This window comes from Pseudorca crassidens, chromosome 10, assembly GCF_039906515.1.
Source record: "Pseudorca crassidens isolate mPseCra1 chromosome 10, mPseCra1.hap1, whole genome shotgun sequence".
In the NCBI taxonomy this organism is placed as follows: Eukaryota; Metazoa; Chordata; class Mammalia; order Artiodactyla; family Delphinidae; genus Pseudorca; species Pseudorca crassidens.
The window spans coordinates 82,180,910-82,207,531 of record NC_090305.1 but is presented as its reverse complement, the minus strand read 5'-3'; the positions used below and the strand labels follow the sequence as shown (position 1 = coordinate 82,207,531).

Genomic DNA, 26,622 nt, shown 5'->3' with positions numbered 1-26,622 from the left:
TATGATTATTGCAACCTTTTGCACCTGGTGTCCATCTAAAAAAAAAAAAGGTAGTATGTTAAGGCTTTGGTTACAAAAAGTTTTAGATATAAACCTGATTTTTTTAATCCATACAAAAAATGATGTTCACTTACCTATGAGGTAATCCCTGTACTATATCTGAGTCTCATGTTATCCTTACATAAGTTTTTTCCTTTCTTCTCTCATTGTCAACTTTACTCACTTTTAATATTTTGTTCTCATCTCATTTTCTGTTCTTCTACTTTGCCTTGTGGAATCAGTGGCCCCCAGAGTGTTTCCATGGAAACATGGGGTCCTCAGAGATGAGGAACTTAACCGTCCCTTCCCCAGTTTTATAGATAGGAAACAGAAAAGAGAAGTGACTTGCCCAAGGTCATTCAGCTCATTCAGGGCAGAGTCCTCACACACCCTACCCACTCCCTTCCCAATTCTCTCCTTTGCTTTCTTTGTCTGAAGGAGCTGCAGGGTCCATAGGAGTGTCCATAACTCAAGCTCACTGAGCTCTTTAAGTTTCCATGGTCAAATAGGAGAACGAGTGGCTTATCTAGTCACTTCTCAGAGTGTTTTTTTTATTTTTTAAATTTTATTAGGGTGGTTTTATAAAATTATAATGAAGATGATTTTTCACTTGATTTAGCTTGGATATTCCATCAGCTCTGGTCTCACTTCTCGATGGCTAGGACCTTAGCAATTGAGAATACAGCTTTCTCCAGGAGCTGCCTGAGAAAACAGCCTAAGGACACAGGCATAACAGTTTCTGCACTGCACCTTTCATTAGATTAAGAAGAAATATATCTCCTTGGCCATAGTGAACCTTTCACATTTTGCAAAACATCTAACTCAAAGTTCTGATGGCCAGAGGATCACAGGTTTGAGTGGGGATATGGTTCTCGGGTTTCCATGGCAGCCATCAAGCATTCACTCTTTCTTCATAAATGAAGATGTGGCCTCAGAGTCCTTCTAAACACAGTGACCCCTATAGCTGCTCTCAGTTGGTGGGAGGTGACAATAGACATGGTATCTAGTTGACAACTTGGCTAGTTGGCTTGAGTTGGAGCCAGCCAACTATATATTTAAATGGAGTCTGTCTGAGCTCAAAAAAATCACTGGTATTATGTCATGGTTCTTAGTCAATCTGATGCACCCACCTACTATGTCTATTTCTGACACATGTTACTGCTGGAAAAACCATAACAAAGTAGAGCTTTCAATTGTATGATGAAATGAATTGTATTTAGTAAAATAGTCATGTACAGGCTACCACACTCCATGTAGTACTATGGTATCCCAGTCAATCGTGGAGCACAGAACCTGGGAAGATGTCTGTTGTGTCTTCTTCTAGTCTTCTGTTTTTGTAACAGAAACAGAAAATAAGAGATTGCATGGTAATCTTATACCTGACAAATGGGGAAATAATTGGGGAGCTCTTTCAGAAAACATCTCCCTTGTATGCTTTTGTTCAGCAAAAGCAAGAGACATCAAGGCATTCCAAAAGGCAGATTCGGAACACCGTCAGAGAAGCAGCTATGTGGAGAACATGATAGGTACATTTTTAGTTTGTTTTAGAAAAGCGGCTAAGTCTAGCAACTTATATTAAAGATGTGGATGTTCATTTGTTTATTCCCCAGAAGAACATTTATGCACTTTACAAATAAGATGGTAAATATGTTGGCATAGACGTTCTTTGTGTTTTTCCATTTCGCTTTTGTTTTCATAGAATTGGCAGTAAAACCTTATCCTTTTCTCTAGTAAATTCTATATCCGTTTGCTGCTGGGTTAATTTTTTCTTTTTTCTTTCTCTTCTCTCTGCCCTGCTCCCTCAGCAGTAATCTGTCTTGGGTTGCTGACACAATGTTATTTTGATAAATGACTCTCTCATGTCCTTTTATTTTCTCCATTCTCTTCTTAAGTCCATTAACATTTTCATTTTAACCCTGTTTGTAAATCTGAGATTTGAAACTCTTGTGTTTTAAGCCTCCTTGGGACAAAATTGACCTCCAAATTGTTCTTCCAATCTCAGAAAGAACATTTATGTAAAATATCATTTAAATGGTTTTGAGCACTTTGAGGAAAGGCTGACTATATATTTCGGCTCTGGCTCCAGTAGCCCCTAGTGCTTTGTTATGATGTAATGGCTTTTCCAGTATATAATTATTGTTTGTTCAAATTCCTGGTAAAATAGATTATCTTGATACATATTCGCCAAACAGTCCCCATGTCCAGCCTCTGTCACCTCAGGTTCTTCCCCTCTTCCTCTGAGGTTCTCCCTCCCCTGTGAACCCCTGCCAGTGGTCGTATCAGTAAGAAATGTTTAATTTGCAGGTGAATTTTTAATTAGGTTTTCTTTTAAAATGGGACCCTATGAGGACATTTGAATCCAGTGCTGAATGGCAACACTCTGCTTAACCTATGCCCTTATTCTTCTCTGGTTTATGGTAATGCTTAATGAGAATTATGGTCGCTTTGAAGATTATTCTTGTGTGGAGGTAGAGTCTATAGAATAGAGAGGCCAACAGATTGAAGACTGAAGTGACATGAGGAAAAAAATGTATTTACAGACAAATTTCATTATGAAAGTCCATGACTAGTCATAGGAGCGTTCTCCTTAGTGTGTAGAATTTATAAAATGTGTACCTGGTGTCAAGATTTGATGGCTGAGTTTGGGCATCAGCTGTGACCTCAATTGTTTATTAGTTAGGATTTTTGTTCAGGTCAGACCAAATTGTAGTAATGTAAGCAAGTTGGCTCATTTACTGACACACACACAAAAAACTAGTCAGAGGTAGGCAGGTCATGGAGCTATTATGGTAGGTCTACAAAATCATCAGAGACCCAGGTTCCTAATTTCTTTCTGCTCTACAATCATATGGAAATGGCCACCATCCTCAAAGTCACGAAATTGCTGCTATAGCTCCAGCCATCAACTCTGAGTCCTGGGCAGAATGAAGCCAAAGGGCAAGGAACAAAGGGGCAAAAGGACCTTCCCAGGAATCTGACCCAATGAATTCTGCTGCCATCTCTTTGAGCATTCCTATCTATACAAGAATCCAGGGAAATATAGATTCTATTAATAAGGATGAAGGAGAGAATGGATATTGGGTAGACACATTGGAGTGTCAGCCTTACCTAACCATCTCATTAATCTGCTTTTAAATTTCAGTCTTTATTTAGATGTCAACAGTTGTTCCCATTTGCTCACAGTTGAGAGGCAGCATGTGTCACAGCTGAGAGCATGCACTCTGGAGCCAGAGTGTCTGTGTTTCATTATCAGCTCAGCCCCTTACCAGATGTTTGACATCAACCTCCCTGTGCCTCCATTTTCTTTTCTGTAGAAATGGGGGTAATAGTAGTACCTATTTCATAGTGTGCTGTGAGGACATAGCGCTTAGAACAATGCCTGGCAAATGTTAAGTGCTATGTAAATATTTGCTCTTATTATTACAGACCTTGTTCAAGTTGGGTCTCCTATGTGCTCAGCTGTGTACTAGGTGCTTTCCATACATTGTCTCATGTTATACTCAAAACAACTTTGGCAGGTAGGTCCCCATTTTTCAGCTATGGAAGTAGAGTTCAGTGATTCACCCGAGGTCACAGTTAGTTTGTAGAATGGCCATCCCACACCACCAGACTGTTTGCCTGCAAAGCTTTGTCCCCTTAAGACCTGCTCTGTCCGATATGGCAGCTACTAGCTACCCATGACTGGCGAGCACTTGAAATGTCAGTCTGAACTGAAATGTGCTAAAATGAAAATACACACCAGGTGTTAAAAATCTAGCATGGAAAAGAAAGTGTGGGAAAAAATCTTATTTATAATTTTATGTTGATTGCATGGAGACACAGTAATGTCTTAGACATTCTGAGCTAAATAAAATATATTAAAGTTACTTTCAGTGTTCTTTTTACTTGTTTTAATGTGGCTGCTAGAATTTTTTAAATTACATATGTGACGCATGTTACATTCTTATTGGATAGTGGTGCTCTAGACCAAGCTGCCTCTCATTGATTTTCTGTGCATATATTCCAAGAAATGTTCAAGACCGCTGTAAAGACAGCTATAAAATGATCTCAGGGAGTGATGCGGTCACCTCTGCCCTCATTTCCTGGGTGCAGAGTTGCCCAGGATTCTTTGGATGCCGAACCTTTTAAACCTCAGCCAAACAGCCCAGGAAAAGGAATGTGTCCTCAGATACTCAGGAGGGTAATTACAAGGGAGAAGGCAGGGCAGAAGAGAGAAAGCCTAACTGCACTCTTTAAAATAATTGTTCGCCAGACCTTTGCTGGGACTGGCCATTGACTGAGGCTTCACCCGCCTCTTATCTGTTCCCTTTCCCCACCGCCTGGCCTCCAGGCTACTCTGCTTCTAAACTCCGTGCCTGTGTCCTCCCTGTGGATAAATCACAGTGGCCACCACCAGCTCCGCTTCAGAGATCTGAGCGAGCAGCAGGGCGTCACCCTCCTGCTGCCACTGCTGCCCCTCTTCCTTTGTCCATTGCTCATTGACCTCGGCTTTGTGTCGGGGCCTCACACCCCAACAATGGCAGAGGGTTGAAACGGGCTTCTCCACTCACTTGTCCTGCTGAGGAGTTTTACTTTGTTTTGCTTTAAGCATCATGGCCTTCTTCCTGCTCTAGGCTGCAGAATCAGAAACCATTAGTAACCAAAAAGCAATAAAGTTTAGGGCTCTCTGTAGTGTGTCCATTTTTGCTTTAGTCTTATCCTGTGTGCCCTGCTAGAGTGAGTTTATAGGGATCATGTAACTAGCTTTTTTTTCCCTCTCCCATTTAATTAAAATTGGTTTTCAAATCTGTGAGGAGCAGTAAAGCATTGTATTTCACCAGGCTCACAACATCTCTAGGCCTTGTTAATGGAGATGCACTATGTAAATCCAATAACTCATTTCGGCCCTGTCTACAACCAGTAGACAGCCCATTTCCACGCCTCATTTTTCCAAGAAGACTAATTGAGTGCTTCTAGGCTGGCCATGGGACTTACCCTAACAGCCTGGAGCCAGCCACTCATTGGGCAGTTTTATTCAAGCCAGTGGTAAATGAAGACACAGCCTAAAACCACTAAGCCCGAGATTAAACTCCCTACCGTTTCCATGACTCACGTAGATGATGAAATTGTAGCATTTCAAACCAGCACATGGAAAACAATGAACGTATGGTGTATTTAAAAGGACAGCGGGTCCTACAATATCTCAAGCACCGAGCTCTCCCTCACTGTTCCCCTTATTAAATACAGCACTGCAAGTTTGGATTTTGTGTTCCCAAAGAAATGGAGGTCCCTGTGACTGATGGATCCTGGGGAAGTTGGAGTCACTTTGGAACCTGCTCAAGAACATGTGGAGGGGGTATCAAAACAGCTGTTCGAGAGTGCAACAGACCAGAGTAAGTCCTAGAACTCGTCACTCTTATTATTGGGGTAGCAGGGGTGAAAAATTCCTAAAGGGAGTAATTTAGCTGGAGGCAAGTAAAGAGCTCTTTCCAAATTAGACAGTGGGTGGGCATCTAGAGCTGCCCAGACCAATGTTATCTAAGCTCTATCTCTCTGTATTAGTATTTTTCTCCTGTGACTCTTTATTATTAAAAGTTTTGTTTCTTAAATGGTAGATGCTTTGTGTTGGTTGGTCAACAATTTTGACAGTCAGGTATATCTCACTGCCTGCCCCCCCCCCCGCCCAGAGCTTGGGATAGCACACTAATAAAGTGAACAAGTGATTTTCATGAGGAAACAAAGAAATCGGACATTTCCTTCCAGATTGTAGATAAATGTATCCTTTCCAGTTAGCTACTGAAATGCCGAAAAGGGCACAGAGACCCCCAAGGCGGCATGAGTGAACCCCAAGGGACCTGGAGCCCTAAGTCAGGATTTACTTTTGAATCAAAAGTAAAGTAGGGCTTCCCTGGTGGCGCAGTGGTTGAGAGTCCGCCTGCCGATGCAGGGGACACGGGTTCGTGCCCCGGTCCGGGAAGATCCCACATGCCGCGGAGCGGCTGGGCCCGTGAGCCATGGCCGCTGAGCCTGCGCGTCCGGAGCCTGTGCTCCCTACCGGTAGAACCTTGTTGAAACTTACACGCTCAAATAAAGCCCACAGGCTTCTTTCCCAGCATCTTATCACGATAGACATGTGTTTGGGGAGAGGCTATTTATAAGTGGATTTAAAAAGTTGCTAACTTCATTATAAGTAATGACATCAAATTTTATGTGGATATAAGATGCATAAAGTTTAAAGGGATAGAAAATAATACATGATATTATTGCCATTGAACCTATGTGGCCCAAGAGGTCTTCCCAGATTCGTTTTTAGATGTGCAAACTCACAACCATTTTTAAGAACCAGCTGCGTTGGGGTTTTATAAAAGGATTTGGCTCAGCAGTACTCATTTATTTTTAACAGCCTGCACTAAGGATAGCAGACTGGCTTGTAGAGAGAAGCAAGCAGGTAAAGGAGCAAAGTAGGCTTGTGCAGTAGACTAGGTTGTACTGTAGAGTACTGCAGACCAAGGGTGGGGTGCTTCCAATTTTTTATGAGGAGAATATGAATTGTGTATACCAAAAAGGACATAGCTTTAGCCTGCTCTTGCAAGCCCTGGTCTAAATAAATAATCTGTATAGTCCAAAGCACAGATGATGATCAATTTATTTTAATTTATTTTTGTTCACAGTCCAACATTATTTCATATCCACGTAATATTAATCTCTAAGGACAAGTAAAGAGCTATAAGACATAGGCTCTGGTCTGTAAAAGTAACACTGTAGCTATGGATATAAACTAATACACGTTAGGTTAGATTTTTCCATAGTGTCTATACTTAGTTTTTAAAATAATAATATAAATATAGTAGATGGTTTCAAAAAATTCAGATACACAAGTATATCATATAAAAACTTACTGCCGGGGCTTCCCTGGTGGCGCAGTGGTTGAGCGTCCGCCTGCCGATGCAGGGGGCGCGGGTTCATGCCGCGGTCCGGGAGGATCCCACGTGCTGCCGAGCGGCTGGGCCCGTGAGCCATGGCCGCTGAGCCTGCGCGTCCGGAGCCTGTGCTCCGCAATGGGAGGGGCCACAGCAGTGAGAGGCCAGCGTACCGCAAAAAAAAAACACACAAAAAAAACCTTACTGCCATTATTATTCTTACCCCCAATACTCCCCCACAAGAAATAACCACTAAAAAATAATTTGTTGTGTGTTATTTCAAACTTTTAAAAGAGATTATAGATGTAATATGTATTATATGAAATAAATATTAAAGAATATAAAATAAGGGTCATCCTATATATATTGTTCCACAGCTTACTTGTTAAAATCAGTTATATATCCTAGCTGCTTGTACTGTTGAAGTTTTAAAATAAAACATTTTAAGCTAGCAGCAGATATGATGAATTTTTTTAAAACTTAAAAACTCTTGGGTGGCTACATTGAACCAAATCATGATTATTATAGTGAGCTATTATTATCATGGTAGTGTGGATATTGCAAACAGTAGGTACTTTTAACATTTTGACTCAAGAATATTCCATTCAAAAGAAGTGGGGGGGGTGTTTTTTGTTTCTTTTAATAGTCTTAGAATAATTCTAAAAGCAGTGTGGAAAGTGGAAAGAGATAAATCACTGCATAATTGGAATGGAGCAGACAAAGAAAATCACCCAGTGTAAAGATCTCAGCAGGAAAAGATCTTGAGCTTCAAAGTGAAGCAAAGATCCTCTCATTCAGAAGTTAGGAACCGATCATTAAAGACTTCAATTAGAGGTCCTTGTCCTGGCTGTTTGCTATGGGAGGTTTTAAAATAATACAATCCACCTAGTTGAGTGTCAGCACTGACATCATTTCATTAAAACTCCTCCAAGTTATTTGCACTTCGGGATGTCCCTGGGAACTAAGGAAGGAGTCTGCCTCTTTAAACCAAGGTTATAATGGCACTGGGGGAGTCAATTAGACAAGGGAAGGGGACACTGAAAAGGGAAAGTCAGGTCCAAATCAGTTTAAGAGCTTGTTCAGAGAAATTCGCAGAGCAAATGGTTCATTATGTAGAATGTGGAAGCGGTTGCTGTCCTGATTCTCAGGAAGTTTCAGAGAATGCAGCCCCTCCCAGCCCCACCCCCACTGCTGGCAAAATGCTCTTCTCAGTTTGCGGAGCCCTTAGACTATAATGAAGATCTCCATTTTCAGAATCCAAGGTATACCTTTATTGAGAACACTGGGTTGTTCTTACGTTTTCACTGTATTCATGTGATTAAAAAATGTATTTATTTAGCATCTGCATACTTTAAGCTATAGTTTTAGGTTTTTTATTTTCCTTGAAAGCATGAAAGCTAAAAAAGACAAGCAGCCTTGCCATGTGCATGGGATCGTGCTATACTTGATGAGCAAGCTTTAGAAAGCATCTCCTTTCTAATTTCATATCCCAAAGAAGTTGTTGGTCCAAACTGGTTCACCATCATGAGAATGGAGCCCTAATGTTTTATCTTTAAATGCTTTATTTTTTTAATCCCATTTTTGACTAACACCCTACATATAAGATAAGCATATGTTCTGGTGTGTAAGGATGGTCCCAGTTTACATCTGTTGTCCTGGAGAAGTTATTGATAGCTCCCCTTTCAATTCTCAAAGTGTCCTGAATTAAACAATTATGTGGTCACCTGATCTATAAGAAACATGTAATAGAATAAAATTTAAAATCAGAATGACCAAAAACATAACTTGGAGTACCAAAACAAGACAAAGCGCTGGAAATAGACGATGCATTACCAGGCCATTGGCCCATATACTTGTTGTTTTGTGCTCTAAATTTGGCTCTGAGCTTCCTGGTAGCTGGAACAAAATGGTTTATAGAATTGTTATAGTCCATAAAAAAATCACACGAGTTCTTTAGGGAAGGCAAAGTATTTCCTTCTTCCCGTGCTTCTCTTTTGCTTTTAAATTAGGAGATAGGTTAAATTAAAGAATAATAATAAACGCATAGATTTGAGAAAAGACAGGATTTGTGAACTAAATGTTTCCCACTTAGGCTTTAAGCGTAGCAACTGCTTATGAAATCTTCCATAAAAGAGAATAAACATATGTTTGTTTCATGTAAGAAAACCAGTCTCTCATTTGGGTGTAAAGAATGGCAGCAAAGTTTTTTTGAGCGCTGAGTTGGATGAATTTTATAGATGGTCCCCAACTTATGATGGTTAGACTTAAGATTTCTTTACAGCGGTGCAAAAGCAATTCGCATTCGGTAGAAAGAGTGCTTCAGATTTTGCATTTTGATCTTTGGTCAGGCTAGTGATACGCGGTACGATGCTCTGTTGATGTTGGGCAGCGGTGGCCACTGCACCTCCCAGTCAGCCACACGATCATGAGGGTAAACAACTAATACACTTAGAACCATTCTGTACCCGGATAACCCTTCTGTTGTTTACTTTCAGTATAGTCTTCAATACATTATAAGAGACAGTCAATACTTTATTATAAAATAAGCTTTGTGTTAGATGATTTTGCCCAACTGTAGCCTAACCTGAGTGTTCTGAGCATATTAAAGGTAGGCTAGGCCAAGCTAGGATGTCCAGTAAGTTAAGTGCATTAAGTGAATTTTCGACTTAAGATATTTTCAAATTACAATGGGTTTAACAGGGCGTAACCCCGTCATAAGTCAAGAAGGATCTGTCTTTTGAAATACTGAGAATTGGTTGCTGTGGGAGAGCCATTAACTAATGAATGAATAGAGATATCCAGTCCCATAGACTGCCCCGTTTGGCAGAATTATTAACGATCGCTAGTATGGCTCCCTGGCCCACCCCATCTAATCCTTGAATATTCTTTCAGCATTCTCCGTAATCGGTCATTAGACCCCTTCTTAAAACCCTCCAAATATAGAAAATACACTACCTTCTCAGGCCGCCTGTTGTATCATTAGAAATTTCTTCCTTGTGCTAACTGTAATTCATCGTAAGTAAACATAGATGTTGAGATTTCTTTTCAAACCCATTTGCAGACCAAAGTTTAGCTTTCCTTGAGAGTAGAATGCACCTGCCATGATCTTGGCAAAAATTCTGTCCTAGCTTTGGCCGTGCGGCATCGTGAATTTTCTTTGCATATATGATTCAGCTTGCCTGTGCTGAATATAGTTACTTTCATAGAAATTAATCAGCAATTTCCTTAAGTCCTTTCCATCCCTATTTGACAAGCATTATTTTAAAAGGATCTTAATAGTTAGAAAATGTGATTAGTATTATTTTTAAAGCTACATTTCCTATAATTTTCAGTATTTGCCTATATGGGGAAAAAACTTCCATCCAGCTAAATTATTAAATTAAAACATGAATTTCTCCATGCTGAAACGTAAGCTCCGTTGGGTAAAGCCCTCCTCATTACACAGGACATGGAAATCAAGCAGAGATCCTGTTGTCTAGGATATTAAAAAAGCCATATATTTCTAAAGGACAAATTTATGCTTATTCATAAAATATCATTTGCCTTTCCATAAAAAGCAAATAAAGTCATAGAATCAGTTTTGAAATGGAAAAGAGACCTGTCTGAAGAGAGGCCAGCATGGGAGAGAGGCCAGACTGTGGGCTTTGGGTCAGGGAGACCTGCCTTGGTCTCTCAGCCAGTATGTCTCACTTAGCTGCATGTGACCTTGCCAGGTTACTTAACATTTCTGAGCCCAGTTCAAGCAAGGGTTCAGAAACAAGGATGCTACTACCTACCGCAGCGGATGGCTATGCAGAGTCAGTGACTGAAGTTGCAAAGTGACATGGTGCCCTGTACACTAGACTACTCAGGGGTCAGCAAACTTTTTCCGTAAAGGGTCAGATAATAAATATCTTAGTTTTTGTGGACCATAGGATGGCTGTCCTTGCTATTCAACTTTGCTGATATAGTGGAAAACATGCGTAGATAATACGTATAGAGTGGGTGTAACTGTGTTCCAATAGAACTCTTATTTATGAACAGGGAAATTTGAATTTCATATAATTCTTGTGTCTCAAAATATTCTTTTTATTTATTTCTAAATTTTTTTAGAATGTAAAAACTATTCTTATCTCACTGGCCATGTAAAAACAGGTAGTAGGCTGGATTTGGCCCACAGGCTGTAGTTTACAGACCCTTGTAATAGCTAAACATTTACTGTATGGCTGGCCTCGTTCAAGTGCTTTGAATCTATTAACCCATTAATCCTCACTCAGCCCTTGAAGTAGATATTAGCATCATCTTTCTTTTACGGGTAGGGAAACTGAGGCTTAGCAACACTGAGCGATTTACCTACGATTGCACCATGGTTAAGAGGCAGGGCTGGGATTCAAATCCTGTTTCCAGAATCTGTATCTATAACCTTTGGCAATATTGCCTTTTACATGGAGTGTTTTCTGTGTGTTCTTTTTTTTTTTTAATGTCATTTATAGAAATAAGTCACAAAATGCTCTTTGACATTTGATAGTGGTCAAAGCAAGTAAAGGTGGATTCTGTTACCATGTGAATCAGGAAGCCACCTGCAAATGTTAACTCTTTGCTGCCCGAGGAACTGCTGCTCTTGATCAATTTCAAGAGTCAGAAAACACTTCTTATATAAGAGAACCGAAAGAAAAAAAAATCACTGAAAAAAATTTATTTTCAAAGGGAAAGGAATATGAGTTACTTTCAGACAACAGGTAAATGATCTGATGGATCCATTGTTTGTTGGGATTTAAAAAGATTCCACAGAGATCATTTCAATTTGAGGAAAAAATTGAAGGGGTCTTCTTTGTAGAAGGAAAAACAGGTTTTACAGCGTTAGGAGCCCGAGTTATTCATGTGTCATCAGTGATATTTTATGCATGAGACTGGGGTGCTTTGGTACTGAGAGAAGAACTTGGTATCCAGAAAACCAAGGCTGTATCTCTAAATGGCACCAAAAAAGAAAAAGACAGGACTCTGGACCATAGTTCCTGGAGAATAAAGCAGGAAGAGCACAGTGGGAGAACCTGGGAAGCTTGAATTCCAGTCCTCTCTCTGTTCTTTTATTAACTGTGTTACCTTGGGCAAAGTCCTTAACTTCTCTGAACCTTCCATCCCTTGATACAAAAGTACCTCAGCTACCCTCCCCTTGGGCAAGATATGAGTGAATATGGGCGAGTCAAGCACACAAGGCGGATATAAATCATATGGGCCTAATGGGGAAATGATCAGACATAGATACTGTTGGGTTTTGAGCCGTTCTGCATCCCTAGATGCAGTCTTCTTCATAATAACAATGAATAGTTAGTTATGAGACTCCTTGCTGAGCTCCTTGTTTATAACAAGCCTTTCAGGTGCACAGCATCATCTCTGTTTACATGTGCAGAATGAAGCTTGCGGAGACCAGGTAACCTACACAAGGTTGCCCAGCTTGTAACTGCAAAGCCCATGCTCTTACCTCCCTCTACAAATCTTTGGTGGATGGAACATGTTTATGACGGCATCATGGCCAGGCAGCCCTTCCTGAGACTCAGGCACTCTGCAGTACCACTGAGACCTGCCTCACGGTGCACACGTCATAGCTCGGATTTGGTACTCAAAACAAAGAAACCGCTGAATCGGATGGGATTAGGTTGGGTTGTGCTGACATGTAACATCATAGTCACTAACATTTTTAGGCATTTGCTGTGTGCACTCATTTTAGAGAAGAGGAAAACTGAAGCTCTGGGAGACTAAGAACTCTGTCTAAGGTCATACAGTGAGGGTGGGGCCAAGATAAGAAGCCAGATGCAACTCTAGAGCTTCACGGGCTCAGCTAGACTGCCCCTCATTCTGTATTTTATAGTCATGGATATATTTCCCTTCCCCAAGCCCTGTTAACAAAACAAAGCAAAAAAAACCAAACCAAAACAAAAAAAAAAACACTTCTTACGGTCCAAATTACTCTGAAAGATTCATTCTAAAGAGAAAAGGTAGAAATCTTTCAGTTTGAGAGGTGCCCTCAACTGTGGTACCTGTGGTATCCGAGTAGCTCTGGTATCCGAGCTCCTCCAGCCCTGGGCTGTGAGTGAGTCCAATTTCCTCCGATTCTGTGATCTTCCCGTCTCTGTGATGCACTTGGCAAGCTGTTGACTGCCGGGAGATGGGTTGTTTAATATACTGTCTGGGTCACATCTGGAAAATCCATGAACGGGGCTGCATGCTGAGATTAAATTTGCATTGTGATGCTTTGCAAGGCGTCCTCCATACTCTTGTCACACGAAAGTTAATGAAACCTTTACACTCTCTCCTGTTAAGTTAGTCAAAATATGAGCACATCTTATTCCATCTTATTTGTAAAACAAAACAAAAACAACGGTCATGCAGGGAGAGAGAGGAAGAGAGAAGAGGGACAGAAATGAATGGAAATGAAGTGGTGCAAGTTTTAGGATGGTTGCCCATGAAAGTACCATGATACGGAAGCTAAACAGGAGCATTCCAAGTACTCATTTGTACCTTTGTCCTTCTATGTTTTTAAAACTGAAGGACTGTGGATGTTCACGGGAAGGAGGACACAGAATGGCCTAATAGATGCCAGATTTTATGTTTCACACTTTAAGTTAGATGCTCTCCTATTTTATCCTCAAAACAGCCTTACCAGGTGGTGCCTTCCCATTCTACAAATGGAAGGGCTGAGGCTCAAGGACCTTCAGTGACTGGCCCAAGGTTATACACTTAATGATATTGAAGGCAGAGTGCAAACCCCGATTCCAGAGCCCTTGCCCTGGCCACTGTCACTGTCCACTTCACCTTTGCTTCCCTCAAAGACAGGAAGCCACATTGTAATACATGACATTATGATACATTAGAGAAATACGTTATAATACAGTATGTGTGTTCTTTACATTATCAAGTGATGGGGAGAAATACATTATAATACAGCACGTGTGTTCTTTACCTTTTCTCAGGCCAAAAAATGGCGGGAGGTACTGTGTAGGGCGCAGAATGAAATTTAAGTCCTGCAACACGGAGCCATGTCCCAAGCAGAAGCGAGACTTCCGAGACGAACAGTGTGCTCACTTTGATGGAAAGCATTTCAACATCAATGGTCTGCTTCCGAACGTGCGCTGGGTCCCGAAGTACAGTGGAAGTAAGTGCATCTGGAGACGTGCTCGTGGCTGGCAGGCTGGCACGGGGTCCAGGCACAAAAGTCACGTTGCATGGTGTCTCTCCTGTCTAGTTTTGATGAAGGACCGCTGCAAGCTGTTCTGCAGGGTGGCGGGGAACACGGCCTACTATCAGCTCCGTGACAGAGTGGTAGATGGAACTCCATGTGGCCAGGACACCAATGACATCTGTGTCCAAGGCCTTTGTCGGGTGAGTCCCAGATGGCGATTTCTTCACTGTGTTGTCTTGCTGCCAAGCTGGGATGTGTGGCTTCCTTCATAGAATAGCAGCTGCTAGTATCTGTGCATCATCTCCAGGGCAGTGGTTCTCAAAGTGGGGGCCCCCGGACCAACATCAGCACCACCCAATTCTTTTTTTTTCTTTATGTTTTATTTGATTTGATTTATTTTTTTATTGAAGTATAGTTGATTTACAATGTTGTGTTAGTTCCATGTGTACAGCAAAGTGATGCAGTTACATGTGTGTGTGTGTATTCTTTTTCAGATTATTTTCCGTTATAGGTTATTACAAAATATCGAGTATAGTTCCCTGTGCTATACAGTAGGTCCTTGTTGGTTATCTCTTTTCCGTATAGTAGTGTGTATCTGTTAGTCCCAAACTCCTAATTTATCCCTCCCAGCACCACCTGATTCTGATGCATGCCAAAGTTTGAGAACCACTGCCCTAGATTTTTCTGACACTCTCTGTGGGAGTCTGAAAAAAACCTCCCTGTGAAGATTTATTATAATTGACACACATACACACTTCTTTACGATAACCACAGTGCATAAGGTTAAACCCAAAAGCTTCCTGACAGTGAGTTTTGTAGATTGAATAGCTGTGCTCCAAAAAGATGTTACGAGGAAGAGCCGGCCTCACTCAGATTTCTGATTTGAAGCAGGATAATTTCTACCAAAGACATACAGGCAAATTATTCTTGGGAGGGAAATCGAGACCCTTCTGGCAGATGGTAAAGCGTCAGAGTGCTGATTTCTTGAGGGCTTGGCACCATTTCCCAGCTCTCACCAGTCAGAACTCCTCCCTCGCAGCCAGGCTCTGAGATGATGTATCTGTTCCTTGCATGGAGTCCAGGGCACATTGGAGCTCCTCGTTGGTAGGATTTGATTGAAGAGCCCCTATGAGCTTCACCCGCCTCCTGACCCACAGCTACGGTGCGGACTTCCTTTTTAGTCCATGCGCTAGAGCAAAACATTGAGTGTCTCCTCAAAGACTAGTTCATTCGAAGGAACAAAATAGTTGAGGATGTGAACTCTGTCCTCCTGGTCTTCTGGTGATTGCCGGTGTCCTTTTCAGACCCCAGTCTACACTGCTGCACTGCATTAAGATGTGAAGAAATTAAAGAGGCCGCTTAGAGCCTGAGGCCTCAACCTGGCAGCCCGGAGTCATGCTTTTGTCCTCCATTCATAGCCTGTATTTAAACATAGGGGATTTCACATAAAATCAAATTTTCCAGTCCCTTTTGAAACATTGGGATACGTCAACACTGGGCTCCTATTTCTGCATGGCAGCAGTAGCCTGCAGTGGACAGCGGCTGCTCCCTTAAGATGCGGTGTGAGCTCTTTAATGGGATACAGTCCTCAACCTCTCTTTTTTTTTCCACTCCTGAGCTATTTTCCTCATTTACTTTACTTACTTGTAGACTAGTGCTTCTCTAACTTTAATCTGTAGACGAAGCACTTAAGGGTCTTATTAGCATGCCAGAAAATCTACTCTGACTCAGTACATCTGGGTGGGGCCTAAGATTCTGCATCCCCAACATCACCGGGGATGCCCATGGCTGCTGGTCCAAGAACCACATTTTCCCACAGCAAGGCTAAAGACAATTTGAGTTCCCAACCCTTGAAAGTTTAAAGAGACTTAAAAGTTCTTGTCATTTTGAATGCACCTCATTCAAAGAAACACATTACTTATCATTTTATAATCTCTCTAATACTTACCATGTATTTCAACTGTTTTCTTTTTAAAAGCAAGCTGGATGCGATCATGTTTTAAACTCAAAAGCCCGGAGAGATAAATGTGGGGTTTGTGGTGGCGATAATTCTTCGTGCAAAACAGTGGCAGGAACATTTAATACAGTACATTATGGTAAGAATTTGTTCCTAAGAACCATGAGAAGGAAAATAGTCGAAGTGTAAACATTGTTAACCACGTGTAATATGTAAAAGTATTCATGTCAAGTGTAAAATGAGTCTTGATAAGGTACATTACCCATCTGGCTATAAGGCACCTAATAGTGAGAATTATATTGTATTCCTTTGTTGCCACCTTTTACACCATGCTTAGAGAAAATGAACCAATCTGTGGGATGCTCAATTTCTGCTCACTTCTTTTCAGGTTACAATATTGTGGTCCGAATTCCAGCTGGTGCTACCAATATCGATGTGCGGCAGCACAGTTTCTCAGGGAAATCAGAGGATGATAACTACTTAGGTGAGATGGGTGCCCCCTGCCATTTGCAGGAATTCTGGTTCTCTGGAGCAGTTGGCAGAGGCTCCTTCCTTTCCCCTATAGCAGGTGGACAGCTTTCAGATGTCATGTATTTTCATAAAAGAAAGAAGTTGATCTTGAAACTCATCATTTTATTTCTCCCTTGTACATTACACCGTCAGCCTGTTGATTTAAGAGTTGTGTAGTTCTAGTAGTCAGTATCAAGGAATTGACTCTGGATCTTAGAAAACAGGCCCCATTAACATCTTTGTTGGAGTATAATTGCTTTACAATGGTGTGTTAGTTTCTGCTTTATAACAGGGTGAATCAGCTATACATATACATATATCCCCATATATCCCCAAATCAAATTTTGAAAGTATTTGCCTTGTAAGTTTAGCCTAAAATCATTGCTCTTTTTGAGTCTTTAAAAAAAAAAAAAAAAAATCTGTCCTTTGGGTAACTGACATGCCAGTGTTGTAGTAGAGGTGTTAGTTGACTTAACCAATAGCAGACCACAGGTGGACTTATTCAACATTTCATGATTCCCGGTCATTCCAAAAGGTTCTATACTGGCAATATGTTTCTTATGTCATTGCTAACGTGGCCCATCTTGTTACTTCATAGTTTCTTCATCTTTCTCTCACCATGGCCAGGCACATGATTAATTCATATCTCTTCCTATTTTCAAACCACAGCTCACCAACAACCCTGTGTTCATTTTCAGCTGTTTGCTCAGCCCAGTCCCACTTCAGATTATCATTCTGTAAACTTCCATAAGTGATTAGGAAATTCACCCAATTATTTTTCCTTAAAAAAAGGACATGGGGACTGGGGTAATGACAGAAAGGGATTCAGCTAGTCACCTTGCACAACCAGATTCTTCTTAGCTCTGAAAAGCAGCACGACTTGCACTCAGATCTAGAAGAAATCAGGGCAGTCTTGCTGGGCAGTCAGTTTTTAAAAGAAATGAATGGACTTTCTTATAATGTCCAGGCAGGGACTCCATGCATCTGAATACCGCCTCTGTAGAGGCTTAGTCCAAACATCTGGAAATATTGAGTTAGAAATGAGAATTTGTTGGATTGAATTAGAACCCGTATCTATATTTTGGAATGTCTGCATGAAATCGTTTATAGATAAGCAATGACCCTTTAGCCAAGCGTGCTAATTAAATATAACATTTACACATGCCTGTGTTGTAGCATTTTCTGCAATGTCTCATTATTCATTCAGCCAGCCACTTATTTAATATGTGCCAGGCCCTGTTCTAGGCACAATGAACAAAACAGAACAAAAACATTAAAAAAATAAATAAAAATTTCTGTCTTCTTAGAACTTTTTAGTGGAAGGAGATAGACAATAAACAGGTAATAGACGGTAATAAGTAAAATTAGAAAACAGAGCAGCATAAAGGAAATTGGGACACTGAGAGTGGGCGGGAACAGTGGAGTTGAAATGCTTGAATTGAAGTGAGAGACAATGGCTGTCTAGGGGAAGAGCATTCCAGGCAGAGGGAACAGCCAATGTGAAATCCTTAAAAGAGGAGTATGTCTAGTTTGTTCCAAGGATAGAGGGAGGCCAGTGTGGCTGGAGCTTTGTAAGCACAGAGGAGAGTCCCAGATGAGATTAAACAGGTATCAGGACTAGATCATATAGGGCCATATAATCATTGAAAGGACTTGAACTCTGAAAGATGAGGGTAGCGACTAGAGGTTTTGAACCAAGGAAACACATGATATAATCATATTTATATTTTTTAAGGAGTACCCTGGCTGTTATGTTGAGAATAGATGGGGTCGGTAGGTAGGGTACAGGGTAGAAACAGAAAGATGGGTTAGAAAGTTCTTGCAGTAGTCAAAGAGAGATGTGCTGGAGGCTTGTCCCCAGGTGGGAGCAGTGGAATTGGCAGTACACAGTCAAATTCTGGATATCTTTTGAGGGTAGAGCCATCATGATTAGTGGATGGGTTGAATATGGTGTATGAGAGAAAGAGAAGGGTCAAGGATGACTCCATGGTTTTGACCTGAGCAGCCAAAAGGATGCAGTCACCATCCACTCACTTGAGACTTGTTCCTTATTTATCCATGTGACCACTAGTGTTTTAGGGTCAGAAGCTGTGTCTTTATATTTTTAGCTCCTGATATGAAGCCTTCACATGATATGAACTAAGTACATGATGGCTGAATTATTGAATAATTATTGAATAATAATTATTGCTCATGCTGTCTTCACTTACTGAGTACCTGCCATGTGCCTAATGGGGGGATGGAGTTATGATGGAAATATACGGAATCATTCCTTCTTTAAAGACTGTAAAATCTTACTTGGAATCAATTCTCAGTGGTTGCATCAGCTTTTCCTCACCCTAAATATGCAAATGAGTGGTACCTTTTAAAACAGGTAACAAAGTTCTTGAGGACCCTATCCAAATTATTTTTGGGGAATCCCACATTTCTCCTTCAACCACTGTGCACAATGGGTCAAGCACTTTTCTTCGTGAACTGGATTATAAATTAGAACCTGTGACTGCTGTGGCCTTACTACTTCCTAATTAAATCCAGCAGCATTGCATGCAGCCTCCTTTATTGGTTAATTTCCTGAGAGCCAAACACCATGTTGAGCTGTTCCTTTCTTCTCATCGAAAAGGAGAAGGATTCTCCACTGTTATTCTCCTTCTTGGAAAAACAATCTCTTTCCAAGCAGTGGCCTCAGTTCAATTCAACTTCATCAACCAGGTCAGGTGCCTGAATTGGGGAGGGCCTTCTTATATCCTTTTATTTCTCGCTAGAGGTTTCTTAATCTCCTTGTAAAGAATGAAAGCAAAATTAAAGAAGATTTGTCATCTGGGACAGACAGTCTGAGGTAGTCATGGCTCTTTAATGGAATATTATGGGAAAGTTACCTGTTGGCCAAAGAACGTCTCTCTGGAAACAAATGAAAAGTCCAAGCAAAGATGGCGAGTCACAGTTCACTGAGCATGAAGGTCAAGACCTTAGAGCCTTTGAACCTTACAGTGGTTTCTTAACAAGTTAGGAGGAATATGATGTTGTCATCAAATCTGCCGGGTGTAAATGTTTACTCTTGGCTTGAAGAAAGGCGCAGCAAATGCTCTAAGAATATTTTAAAGCCCCCAGTTGAGTCTTGCTGGAGGCCAGTCCTAGCTGTTCGGTTGCTAAGCGATCATCTGTATACCTCACATTTTTTTTTCAAGGTCAGTCAAGCCATACTCTTTTCGCATGTGTTGGTGAAGGAGCAGTTTCCAGGAGAGAGGGCCTTTGTAGCAGCCCAGCTCTGATGGGTGAAATGGGGGGGAAACCAACCCAGGAAATTAGCTCCCTAATCGCATTAGTGGGAGGTTGGGCAGTAGACTGTTGTTTTCAGGAAACTATTTGTTTCACAAGGTACCGAAGCAGAAAGTCTCCATGTCAAAGGTCATCCTTTCAGCATAGACCCCTCCCTCCCGTTGGGTTGAAGCCAAGTTGCACCCAGTGCTACCATGTTCGTGTTTCTTTAGGAGAAAAAGGAGCCATTTCCATGATGCTTATTTGTCTACAGGACACTTAGCCCTTGATTAATGGTGGCAGTGGGAAGACAGGAATCGATCCAGTTCAAGATAAAGCAGGAACTCCATTTCACCTGATGACTCCTATCTCCTTTCCTACTCACCGTCTAATGGGATAAGGAGCATGCAGTGAAGGGTGAAATGCCCCCGGGTCAGCATAAGCATGAGAGGAAGCCTGGAGACACTGGAAAGGAGCCCCAGAATTAACATAGGATAGATGATTGCTCTTTGAATACAGCCAGAACTGGATTATCGCTTAATTTACAGAACTGGCCTTGTGACATCTCATTTCCCCCCTTTTAGTGAAACGTCAGCTGAGTAGCTAGCATGCGACTTCACTTGAAAGAACTGGGTGATTTTTCTGGCAGCCCATCCTGCCACCGCCATGTAAGTGACCCACGTTAGGAGGCAGCCTCAGGAGGCCTGAGGTGCCACAGAAACAACCTCGCCTCCAACCAGTGACCCACTGAAACTCCTACATCTTGCATGGCTGGTGGGTCTCACGCTACAGGCGCTGCAGGGGGGATGAGGTTGTCAGAGGTTTACACTGACGGGGAAACAGTTATTTGGCTGGAAGCTGTGTGTTCTCCTTGTCACGAATGTCAGGTTCCATCAGTCACTTGTTCTTTCGACATCGTTGACTGAGCACCTACTACGGACTGGGATCTTTCTTAGGCTGAGAAAAGTGCATTTTTAAATGCTGGCTTTACTTAAAGAGGCTCATGCAGTCTAGCAGAACAAATATCTTAAAGTTTTAAAAATCTCTAGCTAAACATATTTGCTTTCAATTTGTACATAAGATAATACCTGAATTCATTCACTCATTTCGTGGATATGTGGTGACCTTCTTCTTAGAAAACTTTAGTGGTTAACAGGCTCTGGAGACACACTTCCATGATTAGAAGTCACCTGGCCTCAGAAAATATTGTCATAATGTTTTAAGTCATGCTTTTCTTATCCATGAATTAAGCAAGTATAAAAGTGTGATGAGGAGATAATGCATTTGAAGGCATTTTGACCCGCCAGCTACCAAATCCTGCATGCACTGTCCTGCTTAATGTTTGTAACAATTCTATAAGAAATCCATTATACAGAGGACGAAACTGAGGCTCAGAGAGGTTGAATAACTTACCCAAGGTCACATGAACAGAAAATGGGAAAAGAGTTAAAACCCTTATTGGTCTGACCTCAGACCCTGTACCCTTAACCACTTCACTTTACTACTTCCATATAGAAAAATGTGTAGCTGACCTGGGGATGAACATGACTGGGGTTGAGGCTTATTGGTGGGGGTGAATGGTGAGTTTGGAAGAATAGGTCATGATAAGATTTGTAAAGATACAGGAAGGTGATGCTAAGGAATTTGAGCTACGTTCTGTTGGTAGTAGAGGGACAATCAAAGGATTTTGGATCAAGAAGAAGCCAAGATCCTGGATTGCCCATTTCAAAAGATTATCTTTTTAAAAGCTTTTGTTCCTGTGTCACCACTCTCTTCCCAACCATTTCCAATGAAGGCATCTTTCTTTTACTTCAGGGCCAAGATGGGGCTTATAAGGTAGGAGTTCTGGTAGATGAAGCGCAGGTTTAGGGATCAAATTCGATGCAATTAATTCCTGACCCTGCGAAGAGCAGTCCTTGCATCAGTATAGTGCCCAGCTGGGTGAACTCTGTGAGGTTCCCGTGTCCTCGAAAACAGGGACACTACTGCTACTGAGGCACAGGGAATATTCAGAGCTTCATTGAAGCCTTCATTAATTTCCACATAAGGGTATGATATCTACTTGCCCTAACTCCTCTCAGCCTCTTCTACATATGCATTGCTTCTGGTCTACTTCTGGTGAAAGACAGTGCGCCACCTGCATCAGTGAAGGGCAGGTTAGGATCTGGCAGACGCCTAAGATAACTTGGCTCCCCCCCCCCATCCCACAACCAAGACAGATGTCATCGATGATGCTGAGACACGATGCTGTCAGGGAATCCTGTTCTGCGTAGTTTCTTGAACGGCTAGTACCAAATGATTGACATTTGTGTCTGGGAGGACACCTGTTTGCCAACCCGGGGTCCAATTTCCACATTCCTTTTATTCACCTAAATACATGGCCTGTGCATTTCAAGGGATCCCTCGCTGCCGAGATTTGCTAATCGTGCACAACTTACAGGAGGTTACTGGCCTCTTTCTAGTATTTTGTTTAGGGCTCAAATGTTTAATAGCTCTGCTTTCTTGAGTACCTGCTACATGTCAAGCTCAAAACATGGGAGAATTCATTATTCAAAGAGCAGTAGTACTGAAGAAAAAAAAAAGGTACTTAAAGTAAAACCAAACTTTTATAGTAAATACTAGGGGGAAGATATGATTGGGATATGATTTGATTTGATCATGATATGATTGGGATTTTATCTTGAGAAATTAATCAAAAAGTATGAAAATAAATTTTATTTTTTCTTATATCCAACAAAATTGTATTTTGATTTTAATCATGCCCACGTTTTTAGAATGGAGAATAAGCAATTAATAAATATTTTTCCCTAAGTTTTCCAGTCAAGTCATGTGATAGAGTGGTACGTTCTTTGCTTAAAGTTTGAATTTGACAGTAAAATCTGAAAACGGGTCATTTCTTAAAAAGCTTCCTGACGTTTTTATTCACTTTCCCAGTAGTCTCTCTTGACACTTGGATGAGTAAATTATTCCTTCTGAAGCAGCTGTCATCTCATCTTCTTTGTCCATTTTTATTTCCTTTTCTTAAATGTCTAACTGGTCTAACTCTGTCATGTTCTTAGTTGGCCAGTGTTTTGGCACTTGACTCAAGCTGTTCTCTAACATTCCTTGTTCAGCTTCACTGATGGTTGCATCTTTTGCAAGATTCACAGTGGATTCATTCATTCTTCCCCCAAAAAAACTATTTTTTGAGCATCTACCATGTGTTCTTTCAGAAGCTGAGATATAGCTGTGAATAAAACAGTCCAAAAATCCTTGCTTACTTTCCTGTTTGGAGAGAGAGAGCATAAACAAAGTGATATGGAGAAAAATTAAGGTGGGAAATGGGATAGGAAGTATGGAATCTGTGCTTCCAATGGGAGGGGCTTGCAGTTTTAAAAACAATGATCCAGGTAGGTTTTACCATGTAACAAATTATCTCAAGATCTAGTGGCTTACAACAAGTATATATAATATCCCAGTTTCTGTGTGTCAGGAATCTGGGAGCAGCATAGCTGGGTGTTTCAGGCTTAAGGTCTCTCCTGAAGTGGCTGTGGAGACTTTAGTTAGGGCTGTGATCCTGTCCGAAAGCTTGACTGGGGCTAGCAGATCCACTTACCAGATGCCTCACGTAGATGCTATTGGCAGTAGGCTTTGGTTCCTCACTGATTTTTGCAAGACGCCTCTCGATGAGGCTGCTTGAGTATCCTCACAACATGGCATCTGACTTCTCTCCTAAAGCCGGAGATTCAAGGAAGAGCAAGGTGGAGCCCTAATGCCTTTGACCTGGCCTTGGAAGTCACAGTATCCTAGTGATTACTCCAGTGCTACTATTATTACATCAGTGCTACTCAGTGTGGTAGGGAACAACACAGGTGTGACTATCAAAAGGCAAGGATTGTTGGGGCCGTATTGGAGGCTGGCTACCTCAGTGGGCCTCACCAAGGAAGTGATATTTGAGCATCATATTGGCTGTGGATTTCTACATTTCAACATCTGTCTAAACAGAGAAAACTAAGAAAGATCAGTAGGTTCAGCTAATTCTCATATGAAGTAGAAACGGTTATTTGTGTGGGAACCAATTTTGTAAGTGTTCATTTTATTCATATGTATTTTTAAATCATAAAACTTTTTTTCTTCTTTTAAATTGGGGTAATGTTGGTTTATAACATTAGGTAAGTTTCACACGTACAGCATTATATTTCTGCTTCTGTATATACTACAGCTTGTTCACCACGAAAAATTTAGTCTCCATCCATCACCATCCAGTTGATCTCCTTTACCCTTTTGGCCCCCCGCCCCGCCCCTTCTCCTCTGGTAACCACAGCTCATTGCTTCCATCTGTAATCCTGTGTTTGCGGGGCTTGTATCAAAAACCCCAGGCTAATTAGCACGCTTGTATTATATTTCTAATTTTCAAGGGCACCATGAAGGGGAGGTGTTTTATCTCCACTTAAGAGATAAAGAGATCAAGACCAAGAGGAGGAAAGTGATGTCCCAAGGCCACATAGTTGCCAGGTGGCAAAGTTCGGATTTGAGCCTGTGCGTGTCTGGCTGAACAGTCTACGTTCTTCACACTCTGGCTGTCTGCCTATCAAAGTATTATTTCAAGTGGCAGCAAATCAATGAATTCTCTTTTCTCATCTTTAGCTTTATCAAGCAGTAAAGGTGAATTCTTGCTAAATGGAGACTTTGTTGTCACAATGTCCAAAAGGGAAATCCGGGTTGGGAATGCCGTGATAGAGTACAGCGGGTCCGACAACGTAGTGGAAAGAATCAACTCCACAGATCGCATTGAACAAGAACTTTTGCTTCAGGTAAACACTTGGCAATGAGCCCATGCCCATTTTCTAACTCCAAGAATCACCAGGCCCACACACATCCTCTCCATTTTGTCTGCACATCCCAGGTGTTGTCCGTGGGAAAGTTATACAACCCCGATGTGCGCTATTCTTTCAACATTCCAATTGAAGACAAACCCCAACAGTTTTACTGGAACAGTCATGGACCCTGGCAAGCATGCAGCAAACCCTGCCAAGGTATCTACTTTTAGGTTGAGTTTGGGGGATTCAAGGTGTTTTTTATATTTTTGGAAGCAGCCGAATACATGCAATCTATAAACCTTTCGATCTGCATGCATTTTCTAATCTTTCTCTGCATCTATCTGGTCACTTTGGGCTGGCAAGTTGAGCTGTTCAAGGGATTCAGGATATGCTAAGTTTCCTCGTTATGTGTGAAGCCAAGCAAAATCAGCTCTGCCAAGCTGATTTTCCAGAGACATAGATTTAGTAGTCGTATTATGTGATTGATCTTGTTTCCTTCTGTCTACAGTATGAGTTGTCAAACTACAGCCAGTGGGCTGAATCCAGCCCACTTCCTGCTTTTATAAATAAAGTTTTATTGAAACACGGACACACCAATTTTTTACATTTGTAAGCAGCTGCTTTTGCCCTATAACAAGAGTTTAGTAGCTGCGACAGAAGTCATGTGGCCCACGAAACCAAAAATATTGACTATCTAACCCTTTACAGAAGATGTTTGCCAGTCCCTGGTCTAAATAGTTTATGGAATAGGCTACTTTGTCTGAATAATTTTTTTCCTCCTTGCTTAGGGGAGCGGAAACGAAAACCTGTTTGTACCAGGGAATCTGATCAGCTTACAGTTTCTGATCAAAGATGTGATCGGCTGCCCCAGCCAGCACCCATTACTGAACCCTGCGGCACAGACTGTGACCTGAGGTGAGGCCAGTGTTTCCTCATGGTCTTTAGTACTGAGTTGTGAGGGTTTTGTAGGAGGTCTCTGCATGTGAGAAGCAGGTGTGGTTGTTAGTCTTTAGACCCCCTTCCTTGTGTTTCAGTGAAATAAGCTTTAGCCCATTTTCCATCTCTCTGAAACTGATTAAGACACATACCTGCAGATTTCTGGTTCTAATCCTGAGAATTAGAAACAACTACTAGAGTATGGCACTTGCCAAAAAACGTTCTCATTTGACCCTCACAACTCGCTGCATAGGTGTTATTATGAGGGCGTTACGTCAAATGCAAAAGTTTGTTTGGAAAGGCAGCAGAAAAGAGGTAACCTCGTCCATCAAGGTACCCATAATGCTCTGTATCCACCCACAGTGTTTATCACCCAGTATGAGATGAGAACTTTTACATACGTGAAAGTTGCAACGCACTAATGTAGAGTTATGGAGGGAACTAGAAGAAAATTTATATAGAGATATCTAGATATGCAAACAGTTCTATATTTAAGAAAAATCTGAAATCTGAGGCAAGAAATGGCGAGTAAATAGAGAATTATCAAGCGTTTCCATTTCTCTTGGTGAAAAGGAATAACTCTGAGGAGTTTTCTGCTCCATGTCTGTTGCCCGCCCTACTTGCATTCCCTTAGATTTCACTTCCCCACTGACTGAATCCAGCTGGGGCCGGTAGAGTCTCAAAGGATCAGTGCAGATATTGTGGAACACCTGCCTGCAGCGCTGAGCATGCTCTTATAATCCCAAGGAAGGCGAGTTTGTACAAAGAACCGCAAGTAATAGAACATGACCATAAAAAAAAAAAGATTTTTGAAGAACCCTGTTTAAAGTTTATGCAAGGAGCACCAAGTTGAGGTGGAGATCATGTTTGAACTGTTTCTTCGAGAAACTAATATTTTTCACTTCAATCAGATTCTAAAATAAGCTGCCGTTAGTTGGTGATGATGCTGGCGAATTGTATGTTCTCCAGAGTTTCTCCTGCATTGGAAGCTTTCTGACAGAGAACAAAAATTAAGCAAACTGTACAAAGTGAATGCACTGAAAGGTAGCCTTGGATCCATGATACTTT

General features: G+C 41.3%; 1 protein-coding gene across 7 annotated transcripts in view; it reads left to right on the top strand.

The window, feature by feature from the left end:
* Positions 1-26,622, top strand: part of ADAMTS9 (ADAM metallopeptidase with thrombospondin type 1 motif 9) — a 224,177-nt gene that overhangs the window by 41,250 nt on the left and 156,305 nt on the right. For all 7 annotated transcript variants that reach the window (XR_010947101.1, XR_010947102.1, XR_010947103.1 and 4 more), the window contains 8 exons: positions 5,266-5,411; positions 13,889-14,070; positions 14,161-14,297; positions 16,076-16,193; positions 16,443-16,538; positions 24,446-24,612; positions 24,705-24,834; positions 25,407-25,533. Coding sequence is in view for 1 of the 7 variants with exons in the window: in XM_067755092.1 (XP_067611193.1) it covers positions 5,266-5,411; positions 13,889-14,070; positions 14,161-14,297; positions 16,076-16,193; positions 16,443-16,538; positions 24,446-24,612; positions 24,705-24,834; positions 25,407-25,533 (1,103 nt within the window). In the remaining 6 variants the exon portion in view is untranslated. The remainder of the gene's footprint in view (positions 1-5,265; positions 5,412-13,888; positions 14,071-14,160; positions 14,298-16,075; positions 16,194-16,442; positions 16,539-24,445; positions 24,613-24,704; positions 24,835-25,406; positions 25,534-26,622) is intronic.